The sequence below is a fragment of the Hemiscyllium ocellatum genome, chromosome 19 (genome assembly GCF_020745735.1).
Source record: "Hemiscyllium ocellatum isolate sHemOce1 chromosome 19, sHemOce1.pat.X.cur, whole genome shotgun sequence".
Lineage (NCBI taxonomy): Eukaryota > Metazoa > Chordata > Chondrichthyes > Orectolobiformes > Hemiscylliidae > Hemiscyllium > Hemiscyllium ocellatum.
Genome location: NC_083419.1, coordinates 7,178,943 through 7,196,213, shown reverse-complemented (window position 1 = coordinate 7,196,213; position 17,271 = coordinate 7,178,943). Strand labels below are relative to the sequence as shown.

Genomic DNA, 17,271 nt, shown 5'->3' with positions numbered 1-17,271 from the left:
AAGGGAAGAGTTCCTTGTCAGGCATCCTCTGCCCAGTGGAAGCCTCCAGGCTCCAAGGTCGTTGCCCCCACCCTGTGTCTTCCCCATTGCCACATCCTAATGAACCATGCACCCCCAAGCCTCATCACTGGAGTCTGTCCCCACACAACGACAGACCTACCTTTCCATGGAGGTCTACAATACAGAAAAAGGCCCTTCAGCCTATTGGGTCCATCCTGGTCAAAAGCAATCACCATGGTTGTTAATGCTTTGACACTAGGCAATTGTAATAAAAGCTAAACTCAATGTAAGAACTGAAAATTGTTTCTGATCCAATCATCACTCCCAATCTGGTGGAGATAGAGTCATAGAGATGCACAGCACAGAAACAGACCCTTCCGTCCAACTTGTCCATACCAAGCAGATATCCTGATCTAACCTAGTCCCATTTGCCAGCACTTGGCCCATATCCCTCCAAACCCTTCCTATTCATGTACCCAGCAAAATGCCTTTTAAATGCTGCAATTGTACCAGCCTCCACCACATCCTCTGGCAGCTCATTCCGTACATGCACTACCCTCTGCCTGAAAAGGTTGCCTCTTAGGCCCCTTTTAAATCTTTTCCCTGTCACCCTAAGCCTATTCCCTCTAGTTCTGGGCTCCCCCACCCCAGGGAAAAGGCTTTGACTATTCATCCTATCCGTGCTTCTCATGATTTTATAAACCTCTATAAGGTTACCCCTCAGCCTGTGACGCTCCAGGGAAAACAGCCCCAGCCTGTTCAGCCTCTCCCTGTAGCTGAAACCCTCCAACCTTGGCAACATCTTGTAAATTTTTACAGAACCTTTTTCAAGTTTCACAACATCCTTGCAACAGCAGGGAGAATGGAATTGTACATAGTATTCCAAAGGCTGCCTAACCAGTGTCCTGTACAACCACAACGTGATTTGGGCTCACTCCTTCACTTTTGATGAAGGGCTTATGCCCAAAACGTCGAATTTCCTGTTCCTTGGATGCTGCCTGGCCTGCTGCGCTTTTCCAGCAACACATTTTCAGCTCTGATCTCCAGCATCTGCAGACATCACTTTCTCCTCACATATAGTCAACTAGGTCAAAACAATGTCTGCAGATGCTGGAAACCAGAATCTGGATCTTCATCCTGATGAAGGGCTTTTGCCCGAAACATCGATTTTACTGCTCCTCGGATGCTGCCTGAACTGCTGTGCTCTTCCAGCACGACTAATCCAGAACCCCACATATAGTCATTTGTTTTCTTTGTAATGTGGAGGATTGCTCTGTACCTTAGCTATGTTTTGTACAGTACATGTTTGCACAAAACACCCCTACTTTAAAGTAAATCTCCTGAAATATTCTTCCAGGTTATATATAAGAAATTTCAGATTCCCTGCCCCTTGCTTCCACTGGATCATCATTCAGGAAACTACACAACGTTGGTAAACACCACAGGGCACTCGTTAACAGAGTATCCAGTGATCCGTAACATAACCACTCATCACGACCTGAACCTTATGATGCCCTACGTTAATGGACACACAGCAGCAGAAGATGAAGATTATGCCCTCATCCACACCAATGGGGTCAGTTATGAAGCCCATCTTGAGGCTGATATGTGCAAACCAAAATACCTGGTGTTCAACTCACAGGTATGTCAGACTTTTAACTATCGGGAGGGAACAGTTCTCCTCTCTGATTTTTCAGAACCTCAAGAGGGCTGTCTTCATTTCTCTTTCAGACGGCGTACACCATCCCCATTCTTGCCTTTTCATTTGTGTGTCATCCTGAGGTACTTCCAATCTACAGCGAACTTAAAGGGTAGGAACTTCTCACAGTCCTTTACTTTTGCAAAGAGTAAATATCCCAGTTAAAAAAAAATACTGGTTGAAATCCTGAAGGAGTAGAGTCATAGAGATGTACAGCAAGGGAACAGACTCTTTGGTCCAAGCAGATGTTGATGAGATATCCCAACCTAACTGGTCCCATTTGCTAGCACCCAGCCCATATCCCTCCAAACCCTTCCTATTCATATACCCATCCAGATGCCTTTTAAATGTTTGTAATTGTACCAACCTCCACCATTTTCTCTGGCAGCTCATTCCTTTCACGCACCATCCTCTGCGTGAAAAGTCTCCCCCTGAGGTCAGTTTTAAGTCTTTGTCCTCTCATGTTAAAGCTAAGTTGTCTAGTATTGGATCGTGTATCCTGGGGGCAAGACCATGTCTACGGACGTCCCTGCATTCTGTTCAAAAGAAAGCTGAAGAAGTTATAGCGGTTAATTTTAATTGGAGGATGAGGTTTTGGCCGAGTAATTATTATAGCTAGACTATTAATCCAAAGACTCAAAAAATGATCTGGGACCCTAGGTTTGTAATCCTCCTGTGGCAACTGGTGAAATTCGAACTCAATAAAAATCTAGGATTAAGAGTCTAATTATGACAGTGAAAGTGTTGCTGATTGTTGGGTGGAAAATACCCATGTGGTTCACTGACATCCTTTAGGCAAGGATATCCACCATCCTTACTTTACCTGTCTGGCCTACATGTGACTCCAGACCCACAGCAATGTGGTTAGCTCTTACCTCTCGACAGTTTGGGGTTGGCCAATAGATGCTGGCCCAGCCAGTGATGCCCACACCTTGTGAATAGATCAAAACAAAATTATTTTGTTCTTTATGAGGAGTTGACCAAAACAATAAATGGAGCTGGAAAAACTGAAAAAAAAACCCTGAAAATGCTGAAATATTCCACAGTGCCTGGGTAGAGAGACACTAAACTAACCAGGTTAACTTTTTAAAAATTAACCAAGTGTCAGGTCTGATGAGTTCTGTTGAAAGATGTTTGACCTGAAAAAATTAACTTGCTCTCTTCATGGTAGCTGCCATACTGAATATTGTCAGCATTTTCTGTTTTTAATGCCACTTTGCATGAACAATTCTGCCAACCTGTGTTCTGCAAGTGCCCAGGTAGGGCTTAGAATGGGAAATAAACTAGAACCTTTAATTGTTTTGGCAAATCTGGCATATAGAGATTTAAAACAAAACTCTGCTTACCTTTCAGTCGCTCTCAAAAGAAAATGCAATATGTCTCCAATGTTTCGATTGCCGCGATGTTCATCATGTATCTACTGGCTGCTCTTTTTGGATACCTGACCTTTTATGGTGAGTGAGAAAAGGAACATTGACGCAAAATCTGCTGCATTTGATAATCCAAACCTTTGTTTCTTTGAATCAAATGCGAAGTGTACATCGTCAATCCACTGCTCCAATTGATGAAACTCGCAAAATGTCCATTAGTGCAAGCAAAGTGCCATCTTTTGCTGCTCATTTTATCTCTTTTTGCTTTCAGATTATGATTGTGTGCTTTTTTTCCATTTCTCCTTCCACACAGGACAAGTTGAAACGGAGTTGCTTCATACTTTTACAAAAGTATATAATTTTGACGTGTTACTGTTGTGTGTCCGTCTGGCTGTGCTGGTGGCCGTTACGTTAACAGTACCCATTGTACTTTTCCCGGTAAGTAAGGACATAGCTCATGGTAACCCAACATTGAAGCCCAAATGGCTACTTTTTGTTCTGTTACTTTTGGATGATTTTGACATTTGTGGGGAGAGAAAATATCCACAATCCATTCATTGTCACGGATAACACTCAGGAAGGTGCCTTCCTTGTCAACATCCAAATTGGGAACGATTGCCAGGGATGTTGAAGTTTAGACAATTCATTCAAAAAGTCCATCGGCACACCACTCATGTTTCTAAAGAATGTGTTACCTTGGCTCATGAACTATAATATAGTCCTCTCAATTCATGAGTTCTAAGTTCAAATCTAACCCAGAGCGGGAAGGTTAAAAATTGAGTTTGAGCCGCGAGATCAGCAAATAAATTTGCACAATTGCAGCAAATTTGATACAGCACGACATTGCATTAATGCATGGCTGGAGTGGCAAGTGGAAAATACAGCTTGGCACTCTTCAGTGAAGTAAAGTTTGAGGGGTGATAGATATAGGACAGTTGTCAGAGGTAATTTCTATAGTCAGAGAGTAGCAGGGGCATGGAACGCACTGCCTGCAACAGTTGTAGACTTGCCAACTTTACGGACATTTAACTGGTCATTTAATAGACATATGGACGAGAGTGGAATAGTGTAGGTTTGATGGGCTTCAGATTGGTGTCACAGTTCGGCGCAATGTTGAGGGCCGAAGAACATTACAGCACAGATCAGGCTCTATGTAAAGCTTCTGACATTAATTCAGGATTCTATGATTCCTAAACTTGACACTAGTGGAAGAATGCTTACTATTCCACGCACCCTTCTCCAGGAAACCTTGGGCCCCTTCTCTATTTGGCTCCTCTCACCAATGCCCCACTATCCCCCTCCCTGTCCCCTTACCTTGAGTACCTAATAATGTCTGAATTTACAAGCTACAGTGTGAGTTGGATACAGTAGGATAAACTGTTACCTGGAAAAAAAAGCATGTATTCAGTAAATTGTCCTGTACAAAGGAATATCATTGATGTTTCTCTATGTAAACTGTATAACTAGCTGTTAACCTTTTTATTTGATATTCCTTTGTAAGAATTATAATATGCAGTGGAAATGCTCTCTCAAATTACAATATGAGGGATCAGGCTTTTGTTGCTGGAAATAGAGATGTTTAAAGGTTGGGAGATCTAAATGTTTTCAGTATGTTCTTGAATGCTTATAAAAATATGCCTTGACAATTAATTTTATTTTGTTAAAATCTGTTGGGGTTTCTTTGCTTTAGCGCATGTTGGTGACATGAGGGAGTCTGTGCATTCTGAACAAGTCAATTTTAATAAGGCCTGTTCTGGGAGTTTTGAAAAACTCAGTCCAGTTTATGTACTTCACCAGCAGTGTATCTTCCTAGGGTCAGGCAATGATGGATTGAACTTCAAATTGCAGCTTTTCTTATTCGGTCCTGATGAAGGGCTCTGGCCCGAAACGTCGAATTTCCTGTACCTTGGATGCTGCCTGACCAGCAACACATTTTCAGCTTATTTGGTCACAGTACTGCTCTAACTCAAAGTGTTCCTTCCATTCAAACAATTAACATGGTTAAAATAGCCAGAGTGTGAGGAGGTTCTGTCCATTCGGTCTTATCTGTATATCAGACCTAGCTTCCTGAAAAATAACATCAAGCATGGTTGTATAAAGCTTATTAACCAGTAATGAGTAGCAACATTGAAGAACATTTTCCTCAGCACTGAAGCGAATAAATTGGATGAAATCTCGTTATTCTTTTTACAAACTGTTGGCAACAGGCAGCTTTCGTTGCTCGGTTTCTAGCAGCTGAACGTTTTAAGGAAAAGAGAACATTAGCAAGGAAGCTTTTATAGTTGACTGACTGACTGACTGAATCTGGCTGTTTGAGGCTGTCCTGAAAGGTGTTTATGTCAGTTCTCACTCTGGTTTGATTCAACAGGTGTGAAGGGCACTGACTCTTCAAATCTCCTCCCTGCGCTTCTTGACAGGTCAGCTACAGTGGTGGCTTGTGTTTTTCAGGCTGGTAGCTTCAACACTCTGCTTTAGGCCTGCTCACTTCAGCTTGGGAACTTCGGGTAAGCCAAATCAGGCAACACAGTACCCCTCGTTTTAATAAACCCAGGCTTTCCTCATGATGACAAGCCTCTGTTATTGCTGACTCCACCTTTGATAAAATTCATTAAACTTCTTTTATGCCATCTACCTTACTTTAAGTATAAGTTAGTGTTGCTAAGCTACAGCATTATGTACACCTACTGTTTGCTTGGTTAGGCTGAACATGTTGGATTTTAGGAGCTATGGGTGACACAGTGTCTGAGTGGTTCTCACCGCTGCATCACAGCGCCGATTCCAGCCTCGGGCAACTGTCTGTATGGAGTTTGTACATTCTCCCCATGTCTGTGTGGGTTTCCATCAGGTGCTCTGGTTTCCTCCCACAATCCAAAGATGTGCAGGTTACATGAATTGACCATGCTAAATTGCCCATCGTGTTCAGGGATATGTAGGTTAGGTGCATTAGTCAGGGATAACTGTAGTGTTATAGGGTGGGGGAATAAGTCTGGGTGGGTTATTCTTCATAGAGTTGGTGTGAACTTGTTGGCTAACTGGCCTGTTTCCACACTGTAGGGATTCTATCCTATCTCTAAAGTTTGACTTTGCTCTTGATGTTCAAATAAATTCTGTCATTGTACTTTTGTTAAGGTAATGACCACTGTAAAGAAATAAATTGCATTTTTATAGTGCCATCTATTATCACAAAGGAGAGGCAAGAAAAACTCGGGTTGTTCTCTGGAGCGGTGGAGGCTGGAGGGGTAACTTGATAGAAGTCTGTAAAATCATAAACTGCACATATAGGGCTGATGGTCAGAATCTTTTCCCCAGAGTTGAAATGCCTAATACTAGGGGGGTATGCATTTAAAGTGAGAGGGGGAATATTCAGAGGAGATATGAGGGGCAAATTTTTAACACCAAGTGGTAAGTCTGGAACATGCTGCCGGGGATAGTGGTAGAGGCAAATACAATAGGGGCATGAATGTGCAGGGAATGGAGGGTTATGGACCAAGGGCAGGTAGAGGTGATTAGTTTAGTTTGGGTCACATTCAGCATTGTGGGCTGAAGGGCCTGTGCTGTGCTGTTCTATGACTCAATGTGCTTTACAGCCAAAGGATATTTTTAGAATTGTGGTCACTGGCAAGCAGGTTAGTTACGGAGTTAAATGCAGCATATAGATGGTGAGACCTAGAAAGGAATGTTCTTAATCATATATATTACCCACTAAAGGAGGTAGTGTTTAAGTGCAGGAAATATACTTCAACAATAAATGATGGATAATGATCTCATTAGAAAATGCATTCAGACAAAATGAAGTAGTTAAGTTTTCATTAAACTTTGAAGGTTTCTAAAAGGCACCACATTTTGAGAGTCCTTGGATATTCTTCCTTCTTTTGGTTTCTTAAAACAAATCACAACTTGAAAGAGCACCTCTAACCTTGTAATGCTCTATTCTAGGCACATGTCTCCTGGTGAATTAGTGTGGGATTAGCTAAACCATATAGCTGTTTATTTTAAATGCCCTATTTATTTGTGGACTGCACACAGGTGGAACATTGTCCTCCACTTTTGATTCAAATCCTGCCCTGCTGATGGGATGGAAGTTAATTTGGGTGGTGAGGCAGTGTATATATGAAATAGGTTTGAGTTTTAATTTACTGTAACTTTTGAACAACTTAATATCACCCCAAGAATATAACATGGCTAGTGTGGGAACACAGGAATTCCTACTGTGGACTCAGCTGATTTGAATTGAACAGGAGGATTGCACAACTCTGTTACACATAACCTAGAGCAGCCCGAAAGAGAAAGATGTTTCATTTTCTCATCACTGACAAAAGAAAAGTGTTTTTTATGAACTAACCTTTGTTGATAATTTAATTTACTTGCAAAACCCATTCATTATCCGAGAAATAAATGTGTTCAGCCTAATGGCAATGACATTTGGATGAGCTTTCTAATCTTAATTCTACAATGAACTTTAATGAAACAAATTAAACTGATATTGGTGCTGTTATTTATCTGTATTGCGTGAACAAAATCAGCTTGCCTTGGAGTAATTCATTCAAAATAGAAAAGACTAGCATCTGATTTGGGTCTTGTCGCGGGCATAGATTAAGCTGTAATAATGAACATAATCAAACTTCTGAGTGGCAGCAGTACCACAAGGTGAAACTTCACCAATCTGGACCAGAGTATAATGGTTCCCATCATGTATATCTTAACTAGACCAAAGGGCTCCTTCACAACCTCCTGTTAAATGATCTGCAAAACCAATATTGTACTTCTCTGTAGGATCTGAGCAGTTTGTTAGAAAGAGGTTTAAAACATAGAACATTACAGTGCAGTACAGGCCCTTCGGCCCTCGATGTTGCGCCGCCCTGTCATACCAATCTGAAGCCCATCTAACCTACACTATTTCATGTATGTCCATATGCCTGTCCAATGACGACTTAAATGCACTTAAACTTGGCGATGCAGGCAAAGCATTCCATACCCTTATTGCTCTCTGAGTAAAGAAACTGCCTCTGACATCTGCTTGTACATGTCCTTCCTCACTTTAAAGTTGTGTCCCCTCATGTTTTCCGTCCCCATACTTGGAAAAAGGCTCTCCCTGTCCACCCTATCTAACCTCTGATTATCTTGTAACCTCTATCAAGTCACCTCTCAACCTTCTCTCTAATGAGAACAGTCTCAAGGCCCTCAGCCTTTCCGCATTAAACATTCCTTCCATACCAGGCAACATCCTAGTAAGTCTCCTCTGCACCCTTTCTAAAGCTTCCACATCCTTTTTACAATGTGGTGACCAGAACTGTACACAATACCCCAAGTGTGGCCGTACCAGAGCTTTGTACAGCTGCAACATAATCTCCTGGTTCCATCTATTAATAAAGGCCAAAACACTGTATGCCTTCTTAACAACCCTGTCAATCTGGGTGGCAACTTTCAGGGATCTGTGTACATGGACACCGAGATCTCTCTGCTCATCTGCACTCCCAAGAATCTTACCATTAGCCCAGTACTTTGCATTCCGATTACTCCATCCAAAGTGTATCACCTCACACTTGTCCACATTAAACTCCATTTGCCACCTCAGCCCAGCTCTGCATCCTATCTATGTCTCTCTGCAACCGACTACATCCTTCGTCACTATCCACAACTCCACCGACCTTAGTGTCGTTCGCAAATTTACTAACCCACCTTTCTAAGCCCTCATCCAGGCCATTTATAAAAATGACGAACAGCAGTGGACCCAACACTGACCCTTGCGGTACACCGCTAGTAACTGGACACCAAGATGAACATGTTCCATCAACTACAACCCTCTGTTTTCTTTCAGCAAGCCAATTACTCATCCAAACTGCTATATCTCCCACAATCCCATTCCTCCACATTTTGTATAATAGCCTACTGTGGGGAACCTTATTGAACACCTTGCTGAAATCCATATACACCACATCAACCGGTTTACTCTCATCTGCCTGCTTGGTCACTTGGTCAAAAAACTCAATAAGATTCGTTAGGCACGACCTACCCTTCACAAAACCATGCTGACTGTCCCTGATCAGATTATTCTTTTCTAGATGATTATAAATCCTATCTCTTATAACCTTTTCCAACACTTTACCAACAACTGAAGTGAGACTCACTGGTCTGTAATTACCAGGGTTGTTCCTACTACCCTTTTTGAACAAGGGAACCACATTTGCTATCCTCCCGTCCTCAGGCACTATTCCTGTAGACAATGATGATTTGAAGATCAATGCCAAAGGCTCGGCAATCTCTTCCCTTGCTTCCCAGAGGATCTGAAGATAGATCCCATCCAGCCCAGGGGACTTGTCTATTTTCACACTCTGCAGTATTTCTAATACCTCTTCCTTTTGAACCTCAATCTCTTCTAGTCTAGATGGAAGTATCTCTGTATCTTCCTCGCTAATATTTCCATTTTCTGTCGTGAACACTGTCGAAAAATATTTATTTAGTGCTTCCCCTATCTCCTCTGACTCCACACACAACTTCCCACTATTATCCTTGATTGGCCCTAATTTAACTCTCGTCATTCTTTTATTCCTGACATACCTATGGAAAGCCTTAGGATTAACTCTGATCCTATCTGCCAATGACTTCTTATGTCTCCTCCTGGCTCTTCTGAGCTCTCTTTTTAGGTCTTTCCTGACTTCTGTATAACTCTCAAGCGCCCTAACTGAGTTTTCACAATTTGTCCTAACATAAGCCACCGCCTTCTTCTTGACCAGGGATTCCACTTCCTTAGTAAACCACGGCTCTGTGTTCTATATCTTCCTCCCTTCCTGACAGGTACATACCTATCTAGGACACACAGGAGCTTTTCCTTGAATAAGCTCCACATTTTTAATGTGCTCATCCCCTGCAGTTTCCTTCCCCATTCTACACTTCCTAAATCTTTCCTAATTGCATTGTGATTTCCCTTCCCCCAGCTGTAACTCTTGCTCGGTGGAGTACACCTATCCCTTTCCATCACTAAAGTAAACCTGACAGAATTGTGATCGCTGTCTCCAAAGTGCTCACCTACTTCCAAATCTAACACCTGTCCAGGCTCGTTACCCAGTACTAAATCTAAAGTGGCTTCGCCCCTTGTAGGCCTGTCTACATACTGTGTCAGGAAGCCCTCCTGCACACACTGGACAAAAACTGACCCATCTATAGTACTCTTACTGTAGTGATCCCAGTCAATATTTGGATAGTTCAAGTCCCCCATGAGAACTACCCTGCCCCTCTCACTCCTATCGAGAATCATCTTTGCTATCCTTTCCTCTACATCTCTGGGACTATTCGGAGGCCTATAGAAAACTCCCAGCATGGTGACTTCTCCTTTCCTGTTTCTAACCTCAGCCCATACTACCTCAGTTAACGAGTCCCCAAATATCCTTTCTACAACTGTAATATTGTCCCTGATCAACAATGCCACACCTCCCCCTCTTTTACCATCTTCTCTGTTCTTACTGAAACATCTAAATCCCAGAACCTGCAACAGCCATGCCTGTTCCTGCTCTATCCATGTCTCCATAATGGCCACAACATTGAAGTCCCAGGTACCAACCCACGCTGCCAGTTCACCCATTTATTTTGGATGCTCCTCGCGTTGAAGTACACACACTTCAAACCGAGTTCTCGCTTGCCAGTGTCAGATACTTGATTTGGGAAATCCCTACTCTCATCCTCTTCTGTACCTGTCCTACAATTTTGGTTCCCATCCTCCTGCTGTATTAGTTTAAATCCACCTTAATAGCTTTAGTGAAATCCCCCCCCCCAGGATATCGGTACCCCTCTGGTTTAGATGAAGACCATCCTGATTGTAGAGGTCCCAGCTACCCCAGAAAGAGCTCCAATTATCCAAAAACTCAAAATCCTCCGTCCTGCACCATCCCTGTAGCCACGTGTTCAACTCCTTTCTCTCCCTATTCCTCACCTCACTAGCACATGGCACGGGCAGCAAACCAGATTTCTCTTCCATTTGGGGCTTATAAAAGCTGAATGTGGGGGATTTTTATTCTTTCTTGAGATGAGGGCATCACTGGCTGGGTGAGCATTCATTGCCCATCCCTCAATCCAGCTGAGAGTCAACCATGTTGCTGTGGGTCTGGAGTCACATATTGGCCAGAGTCTAGATTAGTGAAAAGCACAGCAGGTCAGGCAGCATCCAAGGAGCAGGAAAATCAATGTTTTGGGCAAAAGCCCTTCATCAGGAATAGAGGCAGGTTGCCTGCAGAGTGGAGAGACAAATGGGTGGGGGTGGGGAGAAAGTAGCATAGAGTACAATGGGTGAATTGGGGTGGGGATGGAGGTGATAGGTCAGAGAAGAGGGTGGAATGGAGAGGTGGGAAGGAAGATAGGCTGGTAGGACAGGTCATGAGGGTGGTGCTGACCTGGACGATTGGAGCTGGGGTGAGGTGGGGGAAGGGGAAATGAGGAAACTGGTGAAATCCATGTTGATGCCATGGGGTTGAAGTGTTCCGAGGCAGAAGATGAGACGTTCTTCCTCCAAGTGTCGGGTGGTGAGGGAACGATGGTGGAGGAGGCCCAGGACCTGCATGTCCTCGGCAGAGTGGGAGGGGGAGTCCAGACCAGGTAAGGATGGCAGATTCCTTCCCCGAAAAATGTTAATGAACAGGAGGGTTTCTCCTTGACAATCAATTCATGGTCATCATTAGATTCTCCAGTTTTGTTTTGTTACTTAATTCAAATTCTACCATCTGCCCTAGTGGCATTCAAACCCAGATTGCCAGATCTTTCCTGGGTCTGTGTATTAACAGTCCAGTGATAATACCACAAGGCCATCACCTCCCTGCAGGAATTTAACCTTAATGTTTCTCAGAACTATAATGGCCTGATCACAAAAATGGATCATTTTAAGGTGTTATCGAGTGCCCTGATCCTTGAAACATTGTTTACTATCTTACCCTTTAATGCAAAATCTTTCAAACTGTTTCTGCTAACAGCCATTCCTTATACCCTTTATCAGATGTTTCTTTAGGGAGCATTACACTGACCTAGTAGACTAGCGAGATGGATTACAATCAGAATAGTTTTCAAGGATTTAAACATAAAATACTTGAATGGCCTGCTATCATTTAGCTAAAAAATTTGGAAGTTGCAAAACTGCAACAGTAATTAAAATCAACATTTTGTTGCAGTGCATTTTATGTCAGAAGAAGCTGTTAGTACTTTGGGTAAGTTCACTGAAGCTTTCCTTGAATTCTGCCTTTTCCTCATTGCCTGAAGAACTCTTGTCCTCACACCGTATCACATGATTCACAAATGACCAATTCTGGATGAGCATCCCCTTGAGTTTAATTAGAAGTACAGCAGGCTTCATAAAACAACAGCCATCTAGAATAAAGTAATAACTTTTTGCCAAGTAATGTCTGTGTGCAGTGGAGAAATTGGAGAAGTTGGTGCCTAAATGGATGCTGAGCAACAGTTGGGGAAGTTAGGAGAGATGACTAGAAGCATGGATGATAAAAGGATGTTTTGTAATGTAGACTTTTACAATCAAGGGATTTTAAGGTGCTGAGGTTGAGAAAGGGAAATGTTACAACTAAAATCTTTGGAACAGGAAAACGATATGTGTCCAGCAGTACAACATTAGAGGGGAGAGGCTGGGATAAGAAGCTCTCGATGTTTGGAGGGTCAAAAACCAAGGAGACTTTTGTCAGGGGTCACAAATTTTAAATTTGATGAACTGGGGGCCAAGGTAACAGTGAATGTTGTGGTGGACTGGACCTGGAAGTAGGCAGCACAGTTTTGGACAAGTTAGAGCTTTATGAAGTGAAAACAAGAAATGCTGGAGATCACAGCAGGCCAGGCAGCACCCATGGAGAGAGAACAAGCCAACATTTCAAGTCTAGATGACTCTTCATCAGAGCTTGTGAAGGATGATGCTTGAGAGGATCAATTGGAGCAGTTGCAGAGAAACGAGAAAAGCGTGGGTAAGCATTTTAATGGGACTGGGGTAAGAACAAACCTGGTCAATGTTGCAGAGGTGAAAACACATAGTAGAGGATCGGATTCTGTGGTGATCAGATACTGTGGTTGACTTGGATAACAAGCAAAGGGTGAGGGAATGTCAGTAGCAAAGAGCTTTTGGCCGATAGTATCTGAATAAAATGATTTCCATCTTGTCATCCTTGGTAAGAGAGGGATAGTTGCCAGAAATGAAGTTTTGGTCTCATCTACAAATTAATGTCAGGCAGCAAGGACAGACAGGATGGTGGAAAGAGTAGCTGGGTGATCACAGTGGGTTTGTGGAAACTGACTCTGAACAAAGTTTGACAGTGAACAAATGAAGGAGGCCAAGGATGGAACTTGGAGTACTCAAGCACAGGCAGAGAGAAGTTGCTCACATTTCGCTGGCTGTGATTAGACAGCTAATAACAGCACACACAAGGAGAGGTTTAGCTGAAGGGGACTATGGAAGAGAGGCAGTTAAACACATTGAAGAGGCCAATGAATGATACTGAAATATAGCAGTCACAAACGATGCATTGATTTGAATGGGATGTTACTGGAGTAGTGAGTACATCATTGGGAAATGCCAATACTTTTGAGGGGGGGGCGGTTTGGAGATAAGATGGAAGGTTTGAATCAACTATAGCGTTCGTTCATGCTTTTTCATTCATGCTTCGACAGTTTTCACAATAAATCATTTTTCTAATTTGATTATATCTAAACAAGAGGGACAATTTTGGGGTTTTCAGCTGTAAAACAATCTCATTGACATTGCGGTACAGGTACATTAACATATACCTGCTCAGAAGATGAGAATGAAATTTATTTGTGTGATACTCCAACAAGAGAATTACCTGGTTGGAATTGTTAAAATAGAGATATATGTTATGCCATCATTTTAGTAATTTACATTCAAAACTGGAGCAGCAGTTTGTAAACACCATAGAGTCTACCCTTGTAGGAGTCAATAATATTTGTAAGCCGCTTTTTTTGTGCTGGCAGATGTATATGTAAAGGGCACTAGTTATTCTAATGGACAAGAGTTAGTACAAAACATTTTATATTTACCACCATAGACTTAAACAGACAAACATCTCCTCCATCTGCATTTAGGTATTTGCCTTTACACTAGCAGCTCTTGCACTTGAATTATTTTCTGTGTGTTTCTGTGTATTCATTGCAACTAATTCACTGCTTCAGACTTCACATTGGTATTTCTTTCAGATGGTTCAAATAAAGTTCAGTGCTATCTTTATCCTGCGTCCAAGCCTTTATTTAGTCTTGTAATCTGCGCAATAGGGGAAGCATGGCACTCACAATTTTTAAGATTAGATTCCCTACAGTATGGAAACAGGCCCTTCGGCCCAACCAGTCCACACTGATCCTCTGAAGACTAACCCACCCAGACCCATTTACCTCTGACTGATGCACCTAACACTATGGGATATTTAGCTTGGCCAATTCACCTGACCTGCACATCTTTGTGACTGTGGGAGGAAACCGGAGCACCCGGAGGAAACTCGAGCAGATGCGGGGAGAATGTGCAAACTCCACACAGACCGTTGGCCGAGGCTAGAACTAAAACTAGGACGCTGGTGCTGTGAGGCAGCAATACTGATCACTGAGCCACCGTGCCTCCCCAGTATTTTTTTAAATAAACTTAAGCCAGGCATGTTGTCGATCTCTCAGTTTCCCATTCTCATGTTAATTAGCTTTGAAGTCACTGAACAATGGGTTTGCTACATCCTCTTCTGATTTTACTTGAAATTTTATGGCTGTTCTCCTTTCATAGCTCCAATGAGAGACCAGGAGAGTGCCCACAGAGGTTCAGGGGACACACTACTCCTTAATTCCTTTTAATGAGTTCAAATGCTTATCAGCAATAAATACTCAGAGACAGGAAGTAGCACTTGAGTAAATTATGAGACAGTAAAAAATGAGGTCTGCAGATGCTGGAGATCACAGCTGCAAATGTGTTGCTGGTCAAAGCACAGCAGGCCAGGCAGCATCTCAGGAATAGAGAATTCGACGTTTCGAGCATAAGCCCTTCATCTTTCCTGATGAAGGGCTTATGCTCGAAACGTCGAATTCTCTATTCCTGAGATGCTGCCTGGCCTGCTGTGCTTTGACCAGCAACACATTTGCAGCTAAATTATGAGACAACTTTGTTACACAGATACTCCACTAGTGGGCAGTGTTTGAGCCTCATTCAAAAGTTAGAGCAAGACATTTTGAGGAATGTAATGGGAGACAGGTCCTCAAATTGTGGTAGAAATTTGGAACGGTCTTTCACAACAACAATGAACACAAAATCAATTGTTCACTTTAAACCAGAGATTGTGGGTTTTTTTTAGCCAAAGGTATTGTGAGATGTGGAATAAATGCAGGTATATGGAGTTAGGTCACTGATCAGCCATGACCTTAACAGAATGTTGGAACACGCTTCAAGGAGCACATGACAGATTTCTGTCCCAATGCATTCACTTTCACTTAAAGCATGAATACTTTTGCCAAAATAATCTTTTCATGCAGCTTATGGAATAAGACTCTTATTTTCAGACTTTAGTTGCTGTTGCTGTCTCATAATAGAATATAGAAGCAGAAGCAGGCCATTCGGCCCTTCAAACTGTTCCCCGTTCAGTGTAATCAAAGTTCATCTCAAAACCCCCGTCCCACTTTCTCCCTATACCCTTTGTTCACTTTCGACCTAAGAACTACAACAACTTCTTGAAAACATTTAATGTTTTGGCCTCAATTGCTTTCTGTGGCAAAGAGTTCCACAGGCTCATAGTCTGTGAAGAAATTTCTCCTCACCTCAATCCTGTGTGGCCTAACCCATATCTCTGAACTGTTCCCCTGATTCCGTAATCGGGACTTCCCAGTCATCGACAATATCCTTCCTGATTTATCCTGTCTATTCCTGTTCAAATTTTATAGGTTTCTATGAGATCCCTCCTCATTCTTCTAAACTCTGGGAATAATGTCCTAACCATCCCAGGAATCAGTCTGGTAAACCTTTGTTTCACTCCCACCATAGCTAGAGCATCCATCCTCTGGTAAGGAGACCAAAACTGCACACAGTATTTCAGGTGTGGTTTCACCAAGGCACTGAACAATTGCAGCAACACACCCCTACCCAATCCCATCGCTATAAAGGCCATTTATTGTCTTCACCATCTGCTACACTTACATGTTTCCTTTCAGCAGCTGGGCTACAACAGGTCTCATTACAGCTCCCAATTTCCCAATCTGTTACCATTCAGATAATAACTTGCCTTCCAGTTTTTGCTACTAAAGTGGACAACCTACCTATTTAACGGCTTCTGTCAGCTAAAAGCATCAAGGCAAAGTTGCATTCATATGCCAAGTCTGATTATGATTAGTGAAAGTTGCCTTCGAATATCTTAAGTAAGTGCAGGAAAGTTTGCATCATCTGGTTCTGACAATGAAAATGTGCTGGTGTAGATCAGAAATGGGGGGCTGCAAACTTTTTTTATTCTTTTGTTGCTAGGGCAGTCCTTTGGAATTGTCTGTTATGCAATTTTAGTTTTTGGGGTTTGAGTGAGTATGCAATGTAACATAGTTTGCAAAATGTTTGAAACATTTTTCTCATCATATTTCATGTCTACAGATCCGAACATCGATTCAGGAACTGGCATGTCCGAGAAGGCCTTTCAACTGGATACGACACATTATAATCGGAACAATCCTGCTAATTTTAGACAACCTTCTTGTGATATTTGTTCCAAACATTCGGGACATTTTTGGGTTTATAGGTAAGCTCATGGGTACCACTGCGTAACTAGCATTACGTTATTGAAAAATCGAACAGCACAGTACAGGCCCTTTGGCCCTTGATGTTGTGCCGACCTTTTATCCTACTCTAAGGTCAGACTAACCTACATAGCCTTCAATTTACTAACAACCATGTGCCTATCCAAGTGTCGCTTAAATATCTCTAACGTCTCTGATTCTACTACCACACCCAGCAGCGCATTCCATGCACCCACCACTTTCTGCATAAAGAACCTACCTCTGACATCTCCCCTAAACCTCCCTCCAACTATCTTAAAATTATGCGCATCATGACAGCCATTTCTGCTCTGGGGAAAAGTCTCTGACTATTCACTCTTTCTGTGTGTCACATCATCTTGGACACCTCTATCGAGTCACCTCTCACTCCTCTTCACTCCAATGAGAATAGCTCCCTTAACCATTCTTCTTTAGACATGCCAG

The 17,271-nt window shown here is 42.5% G+C and overlaps 1 protein-coding gene across 2 annotated transcripts in view; it reads left to right on the top strand.

Moving 5' to 3' along the window:
* The window catches only part of slc38a4 (solute carrier family 38 member 4), a 104,055-nt gene that overhangs the window by 83,967 nt on the left and 2,817 nt on the right, over nucleotides 1-17,271 (top strand). For both annotated transcript variants that reach the window (XM_060839219.1, XM_060839220.1), the window contains exons 11-15: nucleotides 1,358-1,642; nucleotides 1,732-1,811; nucleotides 3,053-3,153; nucleotides 3,383-3,507; nucleotides 16,667-16,811. In XM_060839219.1, coding sequence (XP_060695202.1) covers nucleotides 1,358-1,642; nucleotides 1,732-1,811; nucleotides 3,053-3,153; nucleotides 3,383-3,507; nucleotides 16,667-16,811 — 736 coding nt within the window. The remainder of the gene's footprint in view (nucleotides 1-1,357; nucleotides 1,643-1,731; nucleotides 1,812-3,052; nucleotides 3,154-3,382; nucleotides 3,508-16,666; nucleotides 16,812-17,271) is intronic.